Source organism: Candoia aspera, chromosome 4 (genome assembly GCF_035149785.1).
Source record: "Candoia aspera isolate rCanAsp1 chromosome 4, rCanAsp1.hap2, whole genome shotgun sequence".
Taxonomy (NCBI): Eukaryota; Metazoa; Chordata; class Lepidosauria; order Squamata; family Boidae; genus Candoia; species Candoia aspera.
Genome location: NC_086156.1, coordinates 104,731,547 through 104,748,652, shown reverse-complemented (window position 1 = coordinate 104,748,652; position 17,106 = coordinate 104,731,547). Strand labels below are relative to the sequence as shown.

General features: G+C 43.7%; 2 protein-coding genes across 2 annotated transcripts; one reads left to right on the top strand and one right to left on the bottom strand.

The window, feature by feature from the left end:
- Positions 1-139: 139 nt before the first annotated feature.
- Positions 140-7,457, bottom strand: LOC134495797 (C-type lectin BpLec-like). The gene is made up of 6 exons (XM_063301453.1): positions 7,332-7,457; positions 7,091-7,169; positions 6,813-6,904; positions 2,188-2,328; positions 1,521-1,635; positions 140-451 (listed from the first exon to the last, which is right to left on the bottom strand). The coding sequence occupies exons 1-6, from the start codon at positions 7,440-7,442 to the stop codon at positions 384-386; spliced, it is 606 nt and encodes a 201-aa protein (XP_063157523.1). The 5' UTR covers positions 7,443-7,457; the 3' UTR covers positions 140-383.
- Positions 7,458-10,942: 3,485 nt separating this feature from the next.
- LOC134497427 (C-type lectin LmsL-like) lies at positions 10,943-14,417 on the top strand. The gene is made up of 5 exons (XM_063303086.1): positions 10,943-11,009; positions 12,722-12,813; positions 13,273-13,413; positions 13,612-13,714; positions 14,350-14,417. The coding sequence occupies exons 1-5, from the start codon at positions 10,943-10,945 to the stop codon at positions 14,415-14,417; spliced, it is 471 nt and encodes a 156-aa protein (XP_063159156.1).
- The last annotated feature ends 2,689 nt before the right edge of the window (positions 14,418-17,106 follow it).

The window sequence follows — 17,106 nt, the reverse complement described above, 5'->3', positions numbered from 1 at the left end:
CTCCACCCCTTTTCTCTTTGAACCTGCCCACTTTCCCCTGGCCCGCCCACTTTCTGAGTGAAGAGGCTCATTTGAAGGGGCTGCTGCGTTGAGAAGAGTTGCCCACCCTTGTTCAGGAATGAGAACAATCCACCAAGAATTATGCATGCACTAGAACGAGTTTATTCACAGGACACTGTGACTGATAAGAGTCAGGAGAAGGAGGAGAACTCCTAGTCATCTCTTCTGAAGCAGGATTTTGAAGGGGCATAGATGAGAGCTGGTCTTCCATTCTGTGGGGTGGCGGGTGGTAATGAATGGCATGAAAGAGGCATCCACAGCGTAACCTGGTTTATCTTCATCTGATCCAATGGCATGCCCACAAGCAGAGGCTACAGGTGGCTCTACAGCTCATACTTGCAGATGTAGGCATTGAGCATCTGGCATGGAACATCGTTCCACTCTGTAAAACCTAAAACGCCAAAGGCAAGGCAAGACGTCTCTTATTTCTGCTCCAGCCACTTGTTTTTGAAGACATGTGCATGCGATGTGCTGGAGATGGACAGCCATTTAGAAGATGACGCTTCCGGTTCTCATGATAAAAAGCAATCTGGGATTCCGGATTCCGGATTCCAGGGACAGGTTTTAGAAAACGAAGAGGACCTCCACCCTGGGGTTTTGGGGCTTCACGATCCCCATGCCTCCCTCGTATTTGGAGGTGATAGAGGCCTGTGGCAGTGGGACACCAAGTCCCCCAACTGATCTTTAGGGGCTCTGGAGCCTATTTGGAATATTCGCCTGTCAGACGTAGAACCGGCTTCCTTGAACATTCACTGGGTTGCCTGAGATGTCTTCTGCAAATCCACGCCCCACCCACGTACTCAAAGGCAGGATAGTCATTTTGGGCAATGAGGGGGGCAATCCTGCATTCCCAAAACACACTCACGATGATAAACTAAGCAACTACTTGCCACCTTTTCACGTCACTCCAAACCTGTTGCCAGAGGAGACCCGACATCCTACCTAACAAAGAGAGCGAGCCCTGCCCTCTTCCCCTCTGCAGTTGGTGGCACAGGTTGATTATATATGTCCACCCATCGTCCCCAGTGGTGATGGGAACTGTTCTAATGCACATAAGCCGTAAGTGTCAGCCAACCTTCCCAACGGGAGGCATCCAGTTGGGAAGGTTGGCTGACACTCATGGCTCAAGACGCAACTTAACTTTTGTAAAGTTGACCATTTTCCTGTAAGATCTTTGTGGGAAGAAAGGAACAGACCTTTTCAGGCTGAAACTTGGCAGCCACAGGATTCAATGAAAAAAAAGGGGGAATGCAGGAAGGAAGCTTTCTTACAAATATGAGCTAGGGTCCTCTAACTTGTAAGATGTCGCCAAGCTAAGCAAGCGGCATCCTGTTCATTAAACCAACAAGGTCAAAACCAGGCTTGTGAACCTGGGTGAGAACCATGATGGGCTTAACCATTAGGAAATTCAGTGAGAAGCCTGAAGGTTTATTGCTCACCCATAAGAATCCGTGACCTACCTGTAGAAAGCACCAGCTCCACACAGTACTCAATATTACCATAATTGTCTGGCTGATCATTTATCCAGGCCTTGTAGTTGTAAGTTGATTCATCAGCCCACCTCCATTTCCTGTTCTGTTGAACAAAGGCAGAGCAGAAGACATGGACAAGGGAGTAAACAGCCCCTTGGATTCCGTTAATTATGACAATGCAAGCTGCAAAGACTGGCTGCAACGAGTGGTTGGTGAGTAAGCAGTGATTAGACGGTGGCTCTGATGAACAGAGTAGACAATGGTCTCCCCAACTGCTGTAGGGGTGAGTGCCCAAAGCATCTTGCAAAGAATCCTTAGCTTTAAGTGCCAGCATGGAAGCACCATGCCATCAAAGGAAAGGAAAGAAACCTTCAAGTTCTGCTCAGTTATTTCCTCCTTATTCCCAGACTTTCTAAGTGCCACTCAGTCACAGCCATTGCAGGCTTGAAAGCTTCATGATTACCACCGCAGTTATCATTTGCTGAGATAGATTATGTCTGCGCCTCTATATTTTTTTCTATTCCACATCACTGGGTGGCTTATAGAAAAGTAGAAATTATTTGAGAAAGTTCTGGGATTTAATCAGGGAAATGATTGAGGCAAGGATGGAATGGCACAGCCAGACACTATTCAGAATGGGGGAAGAGAGGCTCACCTGGTGGACATCATGAAGGCCAATCCAGACATTGCTTAGGTCGCGTTGGTAAGTGGAGATGTGCTGAGCCACCAAGAAAGTCTCAGCTTTGGTGAGCACAGAAGCGAGATGAGCTCCACGGCCATAGCTCTGGCACTCGATCTTAGAATTTAGGGAAAGAGAGAAGGAGATTTATATGCAGCACTGGGATATAGCAGAAGCCTACCCAATCTATATTTAATTTCGTCCTATTTTAAATCCCTTTTTAAAAAAACATATATTTTAAAATGCCTACACTGAAGAATGTGTGTTAGTGGATTGGACAATACTGTTATTGGATCATCAGGTTGTCAGCTTATTATTCTTATCCCTGAAGCCATCAAGTCCAACTTTCTGCCCAGCACAAGGATCAAGATTAACACAACTCCAAAAGAATGAATGAAGGAGAATTCACCACCTTTCTAGCTCTGGGTCATGGGCTCCCTTGTCTAACTCTTCTGTTTGGAAGTTTTTCCTAAAACTGAATTGGAATCTGCCTTCAACTGCAGTTATACTGTGAAATGATAGAGAACAGAAGGTCTTAGCGTCTTCTGTGCGATAGCCTTTCAGGTATTTGAAGAATTCTGCACTCTAGTCTTCTTGTCTAAAGACCAAATAAGCTGTGTCCTTCAATCCCTCTCTGTAAGATTTTTAGTCCACTTACAATCTTCAGCAAAGGATCGTTACCTTGACATGGCGCTGGAGCTTGAGCACCTCAATGATTCCATGATCTAAACCGTGAAGAGCCACCCAAGACGGGAAGGTCATGACAGAGAGGTCAGACTAAATGTGATCCCTGGGGAAGGTAATGGCAACCCACCCCAGTATTCTTGCCGTGAAAACTAAATGGATCAGTACAACCAGAGATATGTTGGTATACCATCGGAAGATGAGACCCCCAGGTCGGAAGATGGTCAAAATGCTACTGGGGAGGAACAGAGGATGAGTTCAACTAGCCCCAGACATGATGACGCAGCTAGCTCAAAGCCGAAAGGATGTCTAGCGGCCAACGGTGCTGGTGGTGAATGGTGAATCCGATGTTCTAAGGATCAACACACCATTGGAACCAGGAATGTAAGATCTATGAGCCAGGGCAAATTGGATGTGGATATTGGTGAGATGTCAAGATTAAAGATAGACATTTTAGGCATCAGTGAACCAGAATGGACTGGAATGGGCCACTTCACATCAGATGACCACCAGATCTACTACTGTGGACAAGAGGACCACAGAAGAAATGGAGTAGCCTTCATAATTAATAGTCAAGTGGCTAAAGCAGTGCTTGGATACAATCCAAAAAACGACAGAATGATCTCAATTCGAATCCAGGGCAAGCCATCTAACATCCCAGTGATCCAAATATACACCCCAACCACAGATGCTGAAGAAGCTGAAGTAGAGCAGTTCTATGAGGATCTGCAGTACCTACTGGACAATTTTGCCAAGTCAACTCACTCTGCATAACAAACACTCTCTTCCAAAAACCTAAGAGGCGGCTTTATACATGGACTTCACCAGATGGACAACACGGAAATCAGATTGACTACATCCTTTGCAGCCAAAGGTGGCGGACATCTATACAGTTGGTAAAAACAAGACCTGCAGCTGACTGTAGTTCAGATCACGAACTTCTTCTTGAACAATTAGGGATGAGACTAAAGAGATCAGGGAAGACCCACAGATCAGCTAGGTATGAGCTCACTAATATTCCTAAGGAATATGCAGTGGAGGTGAAGAATTGATTTAAGGGACTGGACTTAGTAGAGAGGGTCACAGAAGAACACTGGACAGAAGTTCACAACATTGTTCAGGAGGCAGCAACAAAATACATCCCAAAGAAAGAGAAAACCAAGAAGGCAAAATGGCTGTCTGCTGAGACACTAGAAGTAGCCCAAGAAAGAAGGAAAGCAAAAGGCAACAATGATAGGGGGAGATATGCCCAATTAAATGCAAAATTCCAGAGGTTAGCCAGAAGAGATAAGGAATTATTTTTAAACAAGCAATGCATGGAAGTGGAAGAAGACAATAGAGAAGGAAGGACAAGAGACCTCTTCCAGAAAATTAGAAACATCGGAGGTAAATTCCAGGCAAAAATGGGTATGACCAAAAACAAAGATGGGAAGGACCTAACAGAAGAAGAAGAGATCAAGAAAAGGTGGCAAGAATATACAGAAGACCTGTATAGGAAGGATAACAATATCGGGGATAGCTTTGACAGTGTGGTCAGTGAGCTAGAGCCAGACATCCTGAAGAGTGAGGTTGAGTGGGCCTTAAGAAGCATTGCTAATAACAAGGCAGCAGGAGATGCGGCATCCCAGCTGAACTGTTCAAAATCTTGCAAGATGATGCTGTCAAGGTAATGCATGCTATATGCCAGCAAATTTGGAAAACACAAGAACGGCCATTGGATTGGAAAAAATCAACTTACATCCCCATACCAAAAAAGGGAAACACTAAAGAATGTTCAAACTATCAAACAGTGGCACTCATTTCACATGCCAGTAAGGTAATGCTCAAGATCCTGCAAGGTAGACTTCAGCAATTCATGGAGCGCGAATTGCCAGATGTACAAGCTGGGTTTAGCAAAGGCAGAGGAACTAGGTACCAAATTGCCAATATCCGCTGGATAATGGAAAAAGCCAGGGAGTTTCAGAAAAACATCTATTTCTGTTTTATTGACTATTCTAAAGCCTTTGACTGTGTGGATTACTGCAGATGCTGACTGCAGTCAGGAAATCAGAAGACGCTTAATCCTTGGGAGAAGAGCAATGACAAATCTCGATAAAATAGTTAAGAGCAGAGACATCACACTGACAACAAAGGTCCTCATTGTTAAAGCAATGGTGTTCCCTGTAGTAACATATGGCTGCGAGAGCTGGACCATAAGGAAGGCTGAGAGAAGGAAGATCGATGCTTTGGAACTGTGGTGTTGGAGGAAAATTCTGAGAGTGCCTTGGACTGCAAGAAGATCAAACCAGTCCATCCTCCAGGAAATAAAGCCAGACTGCTCACTTGAGGGAATGGTATTAAAGGCAAAACCGAAATACTTTGGCCACATAATGAGAAGACAGGACACCCTGGAGAAGATGCTGATGCTAGGGAGAGTGGAGGGCAAAAGGAAGAGGGGCCGACCAAGGGCAAGGTGGATGGATGATATTCTAGAGGTGACGGACTCGTCCCTGGGGGAGCTGGGGGTGTTGACGACCGACAGGAAGCTCTGGCGTGAGCTGGTCCATGAAGTCACGAAGAGTCGGAAGCGACTAAATGAATAAACAACAACCACTTACAATCCCCATTACATTTCTCTGAATCCATTCCTGTCTGTCTAAATCTTTCTTAAAATGTTGTGCTTATGAGAGGAGCCCAGTAGTCAATAAGGATTTGAGCAAAGTGGAAAAAAATGGAACACTAATTTCTCCTTATTTGGAAATGATGCTTCTCTTGAATGAACCTAAAATGGCATTGCCTTTTTTTCCCCCAACCACATCAAACCACCAATTATATTCTCTCTGCAATCAGCTATTCCAAGACTTTTTCACCAATACAGTTCTCAAGCCAGGTGTCCCCAGCCTGTAGTTGTATATTTTGTTTCCTAAGGGATAAACTTTGTAAGCTCTCTATTAAATTACATTCCGTTATTATCATCCCATTTCAACGGGATCACTCTGAATTTCGTTTATGCCTTCTAAGATAGTATTAGCTTTCCCACCTGCTTTTAGGTCATCTGCGCATTTGTTAAGCTTTCCCACCACCTCTTCATTAAAGATAGACTATTCAATATTTCTAAACCTAGAGCACATACTGTATTATGTTTGCTCAGAGGCTATTCCCTTTGTGCAGGATGAGGTTAATTCACAAGTAACTCTGAACAATTTCCCTAACAATGACACCATTGCTAGTTTTCTTACCACGTCTTAATGCTGAAAAATGTACCAATGAAGGGAGAATGCATACAAGGTAATGGAAACTTGGAGGATGTCTTTACGAGATTATAATTGATTTTATCTCCAGCTCAGTTATCGAGAATCTCCCCCTGCCAACCAGGAGCATCCACGGGGGGATAAAAATGCAGAAGAGGCAGCCCCAATCATGCAGTCAAAGCCTTGCTCCGTTTTACATGTGTCACACAGATGATGCACATAAAAAAGGGACAGAGCTTTGATCTCATGCTTGCAGCCACCATCTTAACTATTTTGCCCCCCTCCCGTGGACGCCCCTGTTGCCAGATGAAAGGAAGTGTGGCCACGCCTTCTTCTTGGAATGTGGGGTGCTAAAGGCAAAGCAGCCAAGCGGTGAGTCCCCCATTTCCCCGCTGCTCGGCCCCTTTCCATACCCCCACGTGCTTACCACCTCCACCCACCCAGAACACCGGGAGGGGGGCTCTGCAGGTCTTCCAGTAACCCAATTAAAGTCCTGTGGGGGCCACCCTGAAATCTGGGGGACACACTAGTGGCTCATGGTTCACAGATCGTTCGCCAGTGATGTACATGATCAGCATTTGAGTTCCATGTTCTACACTAGTGGGTGAAATGGCAGGAGACACACCTGAATATAGATGCGTGGATTATACATTTTATTCATCTGGGCTGATGAGAAAAGTTTCTTACCTCAGCTTCTTGCCAGGTCAGCTTATTATCAAAATACGCATAACAGTTGCCCTGGTTTTGCAGCCATTGCCTGGCACAGGAGCTGGCCTCAGCTGCACAGAGACAAAAGGATCAATAGGGAGGAAACGGGCATTTAATGGGTACTTCTTACTGGGCTCCCTTAAAGAAAGAAAATCCCATTTGATCTATACAGATTGTGTGGAAATGTCTACGGACCACTATCACTCATCCAGTTTACTTGCTGTGCATACAAAGTAGATTTGGCTTCAGAGACTCACCTTCTAAGAAAGGATTGGCAATCAGGAGTCCAAGGAAGCAAAGGCTGAAATAGGTGACAAGTCCCATCTTCTGGTGGACCTTCAAGGAGGAAATACCCATAAGTTCAAGAGCGTTGTTCATCTAATATTGCGTTGCAGAAGAAGGAAAACTACCAGCTACATTTGGTTGGAAGAGATAAAGAAAAACTTCACAGAAATTTATTTTCTACTGCTACAAATTTAGCTCTCTTCAGCCACTCACCTTGTGATGGTCTTCTCCTGGATGGATACAACTGGTGGACAGCTGAGCTGGAGGCGTCTCAGATGCTCTCTTGCTTTCTGAGAGCCTCTTATATAGATCCCAGGCAGACATGGTACAACACCAACAGAGCAAAGTCCATCCAGGAAATGCTGGTCCCCTTTCTTCAGTTTTGCATACTCAAGGTTAAGATGAAACAGGTTCACCATTTCACTCCCCTTCAAAAGGGCAGAAAGGGCAGTGTGCAGCCCTTGACTTCAATGGGGAAAATAGATTTTTTAGAAAGACATGAAAGTGTGTGCCAGCTACACTCAGCACTTTTTCAGTGCAAGATTGGACTTACATGTCTCACTGAAACAGTCCAGAAGGTAAGATTAAAAATTTTGTAGCATATTTCATTTCCTGAGCTACCTTATATGAACATGAATTTAATTCATACTTTTCAGGTTTCCTGAAACACCTCCTCAACCTTGGCTGATGTCAAAAAGCTAAACTGACTTGGATGTAGCTGATCCTTGGGTGGGAGATCATTGAGAAATCCTGGGGCTGTAGATTAGGCTGGAAAGGCTGAGCTGTGATCCTGTTTCTTTGGTAGGTCTGTATGGCATCGTAATAGGCTTCACGGATTTCCTTATTTGTGTGTGTGTTTTAATATATACAGTATACGTGTACTTATACTGTTTTTATTATGTTTTACTCTGGTCTCCTGTTTATTGAAATTGTTATAAGCCACCTAGAATTGTCAGTTCTTATGGAGGTGGCCTATACAAATAATCTCCATAACAATTGCAATGTTAGGTCACTTACAACTATCATAGCTGAAAGGTCATCCCAGAAAAAAGCAACAACAAATCACTTAGTGCTGTTGCCAAAATAAACAAGCAAATCAGTGATGATGTGCCCATGAATTTAGCAGGAACTGAACATTGACCCTAAAAGTGGTCCAAAAATTATGCTACTAGAATTCAGTAATGCAACTGCAGGTCCTGAACAACTGTCAATGAGAGGTTGGGAGTTGCATGTTGTTCCCAGTCTGTGGGATGCCCACCCTTCTGTTAGGACAATTCCATTTCCCTCCTCCCTCCCTCCCTCCCTCCCTCCCTCCCTCCCTCCCTCCCTCCCTCCCTCCTTCCTTCCTTCCTTCCTTCCTTCCTTCCTTCCTTCCTTCCTTCCTTTTCTTGGATTGCTGAAAAACAGCTGAAACCATTTTCTCTTGATCATATTGGGAAGCCAATTAATATGAATAAGATCTATGGCAGGAAGTTGGCTTGGGAAAAATGAACAGAGCCTTTTCAAGTCTATTCTCCCAGATCACATCTGTTATTAGGAAGTCAATACTTCTGTTGATATATGAGGGCAGGGTCCTTTCTATTACCTGGGCTTAAAGGAGCATGAGATCTGCTGTTTACGGTGGGTGGGGTGTCCAGCCTAGGAGCTTGCTAAGGATGATATAGTTTTCTGTATAACCCTAGTTGGGTGCTGTGATAGCACAGGCCAAAGTGACTCCATATTACCTGCATGGAGGCCGGCAGCACAATAATTGTGAGGGGAAGGTTGATGCGGAACCAGACTTCTCTCTCTCTCTTTCGTATGAAAGGCTGAACCTTCTCTACATATCAATGGCAAACAGCAAAGATCGTGGCCAATAGAACATTTTCTTGGAATTTTTCAGGCAGTAAAGGTACCATAGAAGGATGTCCACATTCTCCTTTATTATTTGTGATGGTTTTGGAAGTATTGGCAAAAAAAGGTTCAAGTACATAAACAAACATTAGGCATTAAGATTCAAGGAGGGGAATATAAATTACATTGTTGTGAGGATGATATAGTACTAGCCATTATGCAACTTCAGAGTGAATGATGAAAACCATTAAAGGGTTTGGTGAGTTTTCAGGATGTAACATTATTGTGTATAAAAAAAAGACAATAACCACTAACACCTGCTCTCATTTGTATTTGAATCAAGACAAAGACTTCCTTCCCTGACCTTCCTTGAATCAATCCAGAGCTTAATATTATTCTTTCCAGTACCATTCCCCACCATCATCCCCAACCAAATTAAGCCAACAATATAGGTTTCCTCTTTAATCCCTTTGAAGTTAATTGCTCAACTGGGAAAATCCTTCTAACCACTGCATTTGACCAATTCTTGGAAAAGGGAAGGCCTTTCTACAAACTATCAAAACAACAGCCAATCGACTGAAAGCTCCCATAATTGGCAACCAATCACACTAGCTGTACTGGGGATCCAATTATCTATGTAAACTCATGTTTTATTGTAACAATGTTCCATTTTTTTCACAGTATTGGAAACAAGATGCAGCAGGAAGAGGGAGCAAGCAAGAGAACATCAGAGGGGCATCCAGCTCAGCTGCCCACCACTTCTGCCCATCCAGGAGAAGAGCATCGCCAGGTGAGTGACTGAAGAGTTAGGAGGGCCCTGCAAGCTGTAGAAAGCAGAGGAGAACCAGTTATCAAAAGCATTCAAGGAGAGTAGTGATAAGGACCTTATGAACAAGATTTATATTCTCTGGATAGAAGAAGTTGTGCTACCCTGGTTTACAGGCTGGTTACGATACCTGCTTCTTGGTGTTGCACAGAGAAAAGCAAGTGAGGCTGTATAGGAAATCAAATGGCAAAACGGCATTTGGATAACAACGCTGGAGGATTGCCGAACTCTTAATTCATGCTATTTATTCACTGCATTTCAACACGTGGAGAGAGACTATATCAAAGAATCTTCACAAAGAGTTCTGTAATACATGTCCATTTTTCAGGGAGTTGGGATTAGTTGTAGTTTCTTCTCGGGTGTAACCATGTGTCAGGCTCTGCCTGAGACCCAGTAAAAACACAGACGCTAGAGTCGACTTAGGTTCTGGTTTGATTTGGGAATAGAATGCATGCCCTTAGAAAGCTGAGAGTGAGGGGAGCGCGCTGGAACGGGATTTAAATAGCCCGCGCCAGTCAGCGCTCCACCCCACCTTCCCCCAGGTGTGCCCCACGAGTCCCAACAGTTTGTCCTTGCCAGGTGAGAGGTCGTCCAGCCCCCTGCGCCCCGGGCATCGCCTCGATCGCCTTGCTGTGCGGTGATGATCCATTGCTGGGCGATCAGGCTTCTAATTCCTCAAAAGCCCGGGCGCGCCCTTCCGAACCTCGCCTGTTTGGTTGTTATTCAATTTCATGTCAGTTTCCTTTTATTGTTGCTTCCTGGGCTGCCGGACTCAGTTGTTACATAGTTTCCTTAAACCCCTTACTTCTTTTTGTGTTTTTCTATTGCTCTTGCCTTATCAGCTCAGGACCCATATCCCTGTATTGTCATGCGAGCCGTTGCGATGTCGCAAACATCGCAACGGCGATCATGACACCATGCAACTGATATTCCTGAGATTGCTGCCCTATAATGTGAGAAATGACCTTCACGTTTGCTTCAACCCATTGTCAAATATATAGCTTCTTCAGAATTCATATATGAGGAAGGCCGGATAAGAACTGCAACGTACATAAGAAAAACACCTGCCCTTCTTCTCTTCATTCCCTTCCTGCAATGAATGGCAATTCAAGAGTGCACTTCTTGTATTTAGTCTTCCTTTCTCTCCTCAAAGGTCAACCAGAAGATGGGTCTCCTCACCTACTTCAGCCTTTGCCTTCTTGGCATCTTCTTTGCTGGTCCTTTCCTTCAGGGTGAGGTCCTTTCACATTTTTCAAGATGCTTCTGGATAAGGATACAATTGTACAATTGCAATGTGAGAAATTACAGTTGGGACCTTTGGCATGCCACCCTTATGGACTACCACTAACTTATGTTGTTCCATGATGTCAGTTCTGGACCACAATTTTTAAACATTAGCCAAAGTTGAATTTAACCCCTTGGGTTTGACTTCCATTATATGGAGAGGTTGTTTCTATCTTCCGCAAGCTGTCTTTCAGAGGCAGGTTGCAAGGATATGATTTCCTTCTGGGGCACTCTTGGTTCCAGGTTAGGGAAGGGCAGAGGCAATATTAAGGAAAGGACAAGAGATGTGGACCACCAGCTGGATGTGTCATTGGTTCCGGATTTATCAAAAGTCAAATGAAATCAATTGTTCTCTGAAGCTAGAAGACTATTTACTTATTATATCAATTCTCAAAAATAAAAGGGCATTCACATTGGCACAGTACAATACCTTGTCCTCATTCTTTTTGGACAATAAAAGAAGACCCCATACTATATGAAAGCTTTCTCTTGTGGCCAGGGGTCACTCATATCAAAAGAACGTGTCCACCTAAGCACTGTATTTGAAAAAGCTATATACCCCACTTCTAAGTTCCTTCCAATATTACCAAGATGTGTCACAAGTCAATTTTTGCTTGCCAATTCAGACTCAGAAACCAATACTCAGATAATGAAATTATTCATAATAGCTGTAGAATCAGAGAAGAAAAATGTATTGCTGTCACTCAGCAGGCAAAAAGCAGCTTCCCTAATTACTTTTTAACTGCAAAACTAGGATAAATTTGTTTTGTCATTTCAAGTTGGGGAGTTATTTCATATTAATTTATATTGGTTTGAACATGGATTTGTATGTGTATGATCTGGTCAAGTCCCTTAATAAGGTAAACTAAGTAACCTAGGAAGAATTCCATGGAGTGTAAATTCACATTTCCTGCATTACTGTAGAGTAAGCGTTAAAAACTATCTTCACTGCCATCAAGGATGGTGATGGCCACCAGTTTAGATGCTTTCAAGAGAGGACCATACCAAATTCAGGGTGGGCAGGACTATCCAGACCACCTTCTGAATCACAGCCAGCATACCAAATACCAGGTGTTCGGAAAGAGCAATGGGAAAGGTCTCCAGCCCTCACTTTCACACCTGGGAGTTTCCTGAATTTTCTTAGTTCACCACCAAGTGTCAGAAAATGTTAATTAGAGGACCCAATCTAGCAAGACGTTTCTTTTGTATAGACGTCTGTCATGTTCACTGTTTCAACGTGCCCTGTACATCGTAACCTTTCATATGCCATGGTGCTGACGCGCTGTTTCTGTTGGGAGGGAGCTGCTGTGCAACCTTGTGCCAAGCTCTGTGTCTAGGTTCATTTCAATGGAATGTGTTTGGGTTATGGGCTCTGCTCAAGGACTTTTCCCGTGGACCAGCAGAGGCCATTAGGAGCACCTGGGATTGTGAGCCTGGGAAGATTGTACGGGGGGAGGGATCTCGTTTGTACCGAGGGTTTTTAGTTTGCATTTGGCACGCTTTTTCCATTCTCAGCTTTCTTTGTGATCCTGCATACTAATAAATCAGATATCTTTATGAACCGTTCATGAGTCTGATGGTGTTTTAGGGTAGGCAATCCTTACAACATCATGGTGTTCTGTCTTTTCTTCTTCTTTTTCCCTGTCCTCTTTCAATGCAGTGGAGGCCGACACCTGTGCCAGGGAGTGGCTGCCAAACCAAGGCAACTGTTATGCATATTTTGATAATAAGTTGACGTGGCAGGAAGCTGAGGTAAGAAGCGTTTCTCACTAACCAACATCTGATGTAATGTTGGGTCTACAATTTGATTGTGTGGCATCCACTTTTGAAAAGGGATTGCAAGGTGAGGGACAGGCCCAGATTATCTGTGACAGAGCTTGAGCTGGAAGGAAAATAATAACACGACACTGTTTCTTTACAGACTCTGAAACCTTTATTCCTTTCCAACATTCCAAGTAAAATACTAAAATACTCCTGAATTTGGAGTGGAAAGGAAAGGAAAGTTGAAAGGGTAAATACAGGATTTGACCAAGCTGATGTGTAATATTAACATCTCCCAGTAAGACGTAAAAACATCCCTTCGATTCCTTTTGCACAAATGATTGACCACATGTGGAATTCTACGAAGTTTAACTCAACCCTTGGGAAGTTTCACAGATCCTGGAGTTGGGAAATGATCACAGAAGTAATATTCCTTTTTGCTTTTCTCAGACTGAGTGCAAGAGCTATGGCCGTGGGGCCCATCTCGCTTCCATCCTCCGCAGAGCAGAGGCTCTCCTGGTGGCTGAGCACATCTCCACTTACCAACAAGAACTCAGTGACGTCTGGATTAGACTCCACAATGTCCGTTGGGTGAGATCACTGACTTCACTCTGTTCCCAGTTATCACTACCGACAGTAGCATAATGATTATTGACTTACCTAAATCCTGTAGATTTCTGCTCCATACGTTGCCACTAAAAAATTCAATACTTCCTAATCACAGACAAAAATTACTGGTCAGTCTTTAGACAAAGCTCTGATTCCTTTCACCACATTCCCTTTCCACAGACCAGGAATGGGACTGATGGATCCCCTTACAAATCCTGGATGAGCTACCAGCCAGACAACGATGGCAACAATGAGCACTGTGTGGAGCTGCGACAATCCACAGGTAAGCAAACTTTTCAGTGTCTGAGGATGACACGGATGTCTTAGGGACACTCGAGGTCTCCAACTTCTCTCAGCCTATGGGAATCACAGGTCAGTCGGTCCATGTATCCGATCTGCAGCGGCAACCGGCTCCTTTCGGCTTTAAGCCCATCTCTGAGACACCCAGGGACTAAAAGACTTATGATATGACCGAAAGTTTAAAGAGTTTAATTCCATGAAATAACAGAGTAGAGTGCATTTTGCTTTAAAGAGCAGGGAGTTTAGTTTTAATGTTACATTGAATACCTTGTCATGGTTGCAGTTTTTTCTCCAATTTGAAATGATACAGATTTGAAACGGGTAGCTAACATTGTACCTAATCTTTTCTGAACATTATTTCAGGGAGAAAGTCTTTGGTCTAATTTTAGGAGGAAATGGGTGAACATCTTAATAGAGGGGCGTGGGAATCAATAGTTCAAAAGGCAGAATTCAAACCAAACTCCCGTTTTCTTAGCTTGTCCCTTTAGACACACACACACACACACAAGTATATGTATATGTGTATGTGTATGTATTCTGTTTCCTCTGGACCACGCCCATTTGAGAAAGAAATAAAGGCCAAAAATAATAGCACTTTCCTTGTCATTTGTACTTCAGGCTTTCAGCTATGGAACGACAATCAGTGCAGCAAACTCAATGCCTACATCTGCAAACAGGAGCTCTGAGGATGCCGGCGCTTCTCCCTGGGCTCCCCAGGATGCCGCTGTGATGGACCGCCTTCCCACTAATCGCATCACCTCCTCACATTCCACAGAGATAAAGGTCTGTCCCATCAGTTCACAAGGTCTCCTTTTTCTTCTGGACCTCCCCTCTGGCTTGTGCGCAGTGCAATATCAATAAAAATGTTCTGATGCAGATCTTTTCTGAAGTTGTCATTCTCGGTTCATTTATCCTCTCCCCGGTAACAATGTGCAAAGGAGGACAAGAAACCTCTTCTGCACCTTCCTCAGTCAAATATTTATTATGGTCATAGACCAGCATAAGGAGGGTGAGGTACAGTCAATTAAAAAACATAGAAGATACATCAGTCACTCTCATGTGCATGTGTGTCTGTGTGTGTGTGTGCGTGTGTGTGTGTGTGTATATATATATATATATATATATATATATATATATATAGAGAGAGAGAGAGAGAGAGAGAGAGAGAAAGTGAAGGCCAAGGTGGTCCCAGTGGTGGTAGGGGCAGTTGGGGCTGTGACTCCCAAGCTGGGAGAGGGGCTCCAACAGATCCCAGGAGCAACATCTGAGCTCTCTGTCCAGAAGAGTGCAGTGCTAGGAGCAGCTGAGATCCCGCGCAGAGCCCTCAAACTCCCAGGCCTCTGGTAGGGGACCCGAGGTTGAGGAAGACACACACCACCCTTAGGGGTGAGAAGGGATTTTTTTAAAAAAAAGCTAGAATATAGGTTAGTATGTGGAAGACTGTATCAAATTATAGAGCAATGGATGGTGAGACAAGTTTGAACACACCAGGAAGAGCTTAAGACACTTTGCTTTCCCTCACCACCCGGCTTCCCCCTTCTCCCTTTCCTGCCCCCTCTCCTTTAATTAGGATGCTGAACTTTACCATCACCTACCTGTCCTTAGAGGCCTAACTCTGTAATCAGTTACCCAATTTCAGATGCCTCCTTTTGTACACATGTGCTGAGCTTTCAGCAGAAGAAACAAGATTTGCCTTTTTATAATAACCCATTAAGCTTCCAGTAAATGAGCCGTAAAAGAAAGTGTGATCTGATTCGCACCTCTTGTGAACTCAGCTTACTTAAAGAACATAAAGAGATGTAATTTAAATAGGCATATGGAGGGGCCACACCTGATTGAAAAAAGTATGTGTGTTTGAGTAGAAAGTAATCCCTGTGTCAGCAAACTGGCAGTTCCCCTCCAGCGGGGAGAAGGCCATCAGTCCCTCGGTGCCAGTCATAAGTCATGAAACGGATGGTCCCCAGTCAGTGGGCAGAAGATCATCAGACCTTCTGTGACTGTAGAGTCCCTGGAGGCAGGCATTTATTGATTCCCAGGAATGGGCAGAAAGTTGTCAATTCCCCAGTGAGGTGTGTGAGTGGAGAGAAAAGAATGCAAACAGATTCACCCTTCCTCAAGTTGAGCGCAACAGCCCATCTTAGAGTCTCGGATAATGTTATCCTCAGAACAGTAATGTTCTGGGGGTGGGGGGAATCAAGTCTATGTCCTTGCCATGCTCCCTGGGATCTTCCATCATGGTTCTACTGTTGTGGGTGAGAATGGACGTTGGTGAAGACCAGTGGACAAACTGGCAGAACAAGCAAAAAATGTGCTCCACAGCAAGTTGTGTGGATCTGTCTGTAAGGCATTCTTGTGCTCTGGAGTGAGAAAACACCCCTAAAGGCAGATGAACCAACATGATTAGGTCAACCACATAGAATATGAAGGATATTGGGGCCTCACCATATCTTTCTATCAGATAGTCAACCATGAGTCAAAGCAACATAGCAGAGATTCATGGTCTTCAACAACCTGGAAGGAGAAGACACATGAACTGAACTGAACTGAACACTATCAATTAGTCTGAGCTGAGAGAAAGTCATTGGTGAAAGTCATCAAGTGAGCTCCATGGTCAACTGAGTCTTGAGTCAACTGAACTTGAGTCTCCAAATCTGTCACCTGATCTTCTAGACTACACTACCAAAACTAACTGAAAAATTTGAATTGTGGAAAGAAAATCAGCAGCTCAAAATTACCAGTTTCTGCTACGTCAAGCATTCAAGCGGGACTGTGACTGCTGAAGCCACCAAACAGCATTTTCCCATTTATAACAAGGAGGTTTTGCAGAAATTGAGACAATACTTCAGAAAGAAAATCTTGAAGGGGCGCAGAAAAACTGCTAAGTGGAAGGGCAGGGAAGAAGAAACAAGTGAAAAGGCTTGGACGAATGACAGAGCTCCATGTTAAAACTGCACCCCAATATGAAATTAAATATGTATCTTTAACGAGTTATCTTTTCTTTTTCTGTAAGCATATATTTCAAAGCACATCTTACTATGACAGATCTACCCAGATTTTTAAGCCAAGAATGGCATTAGAAGATTTGAAAAAGGCAATGAATACGTAAGCTCTGATTCTCTGAGATTTTCAGTAATTTTTCTTTGTTTAGAGGACCCAAAAATATGTGACCCAAGTATGAAAGGGCAGAACTCATGCTGTGATTTTACAATGTACATTTTTTCATTTCAGCTTTACTATGGCTAGAAGCAGAAGCTCCTTTAAAAGGACTCAAAGATTGGTTGCTAGTTGGTGTAAACCAGTTTTAATTACACTTCCTTTTCTTTTTCTGATCTCATACGTTTAACTTCTTTATCATGGAATTTCTTACTCCTTTTT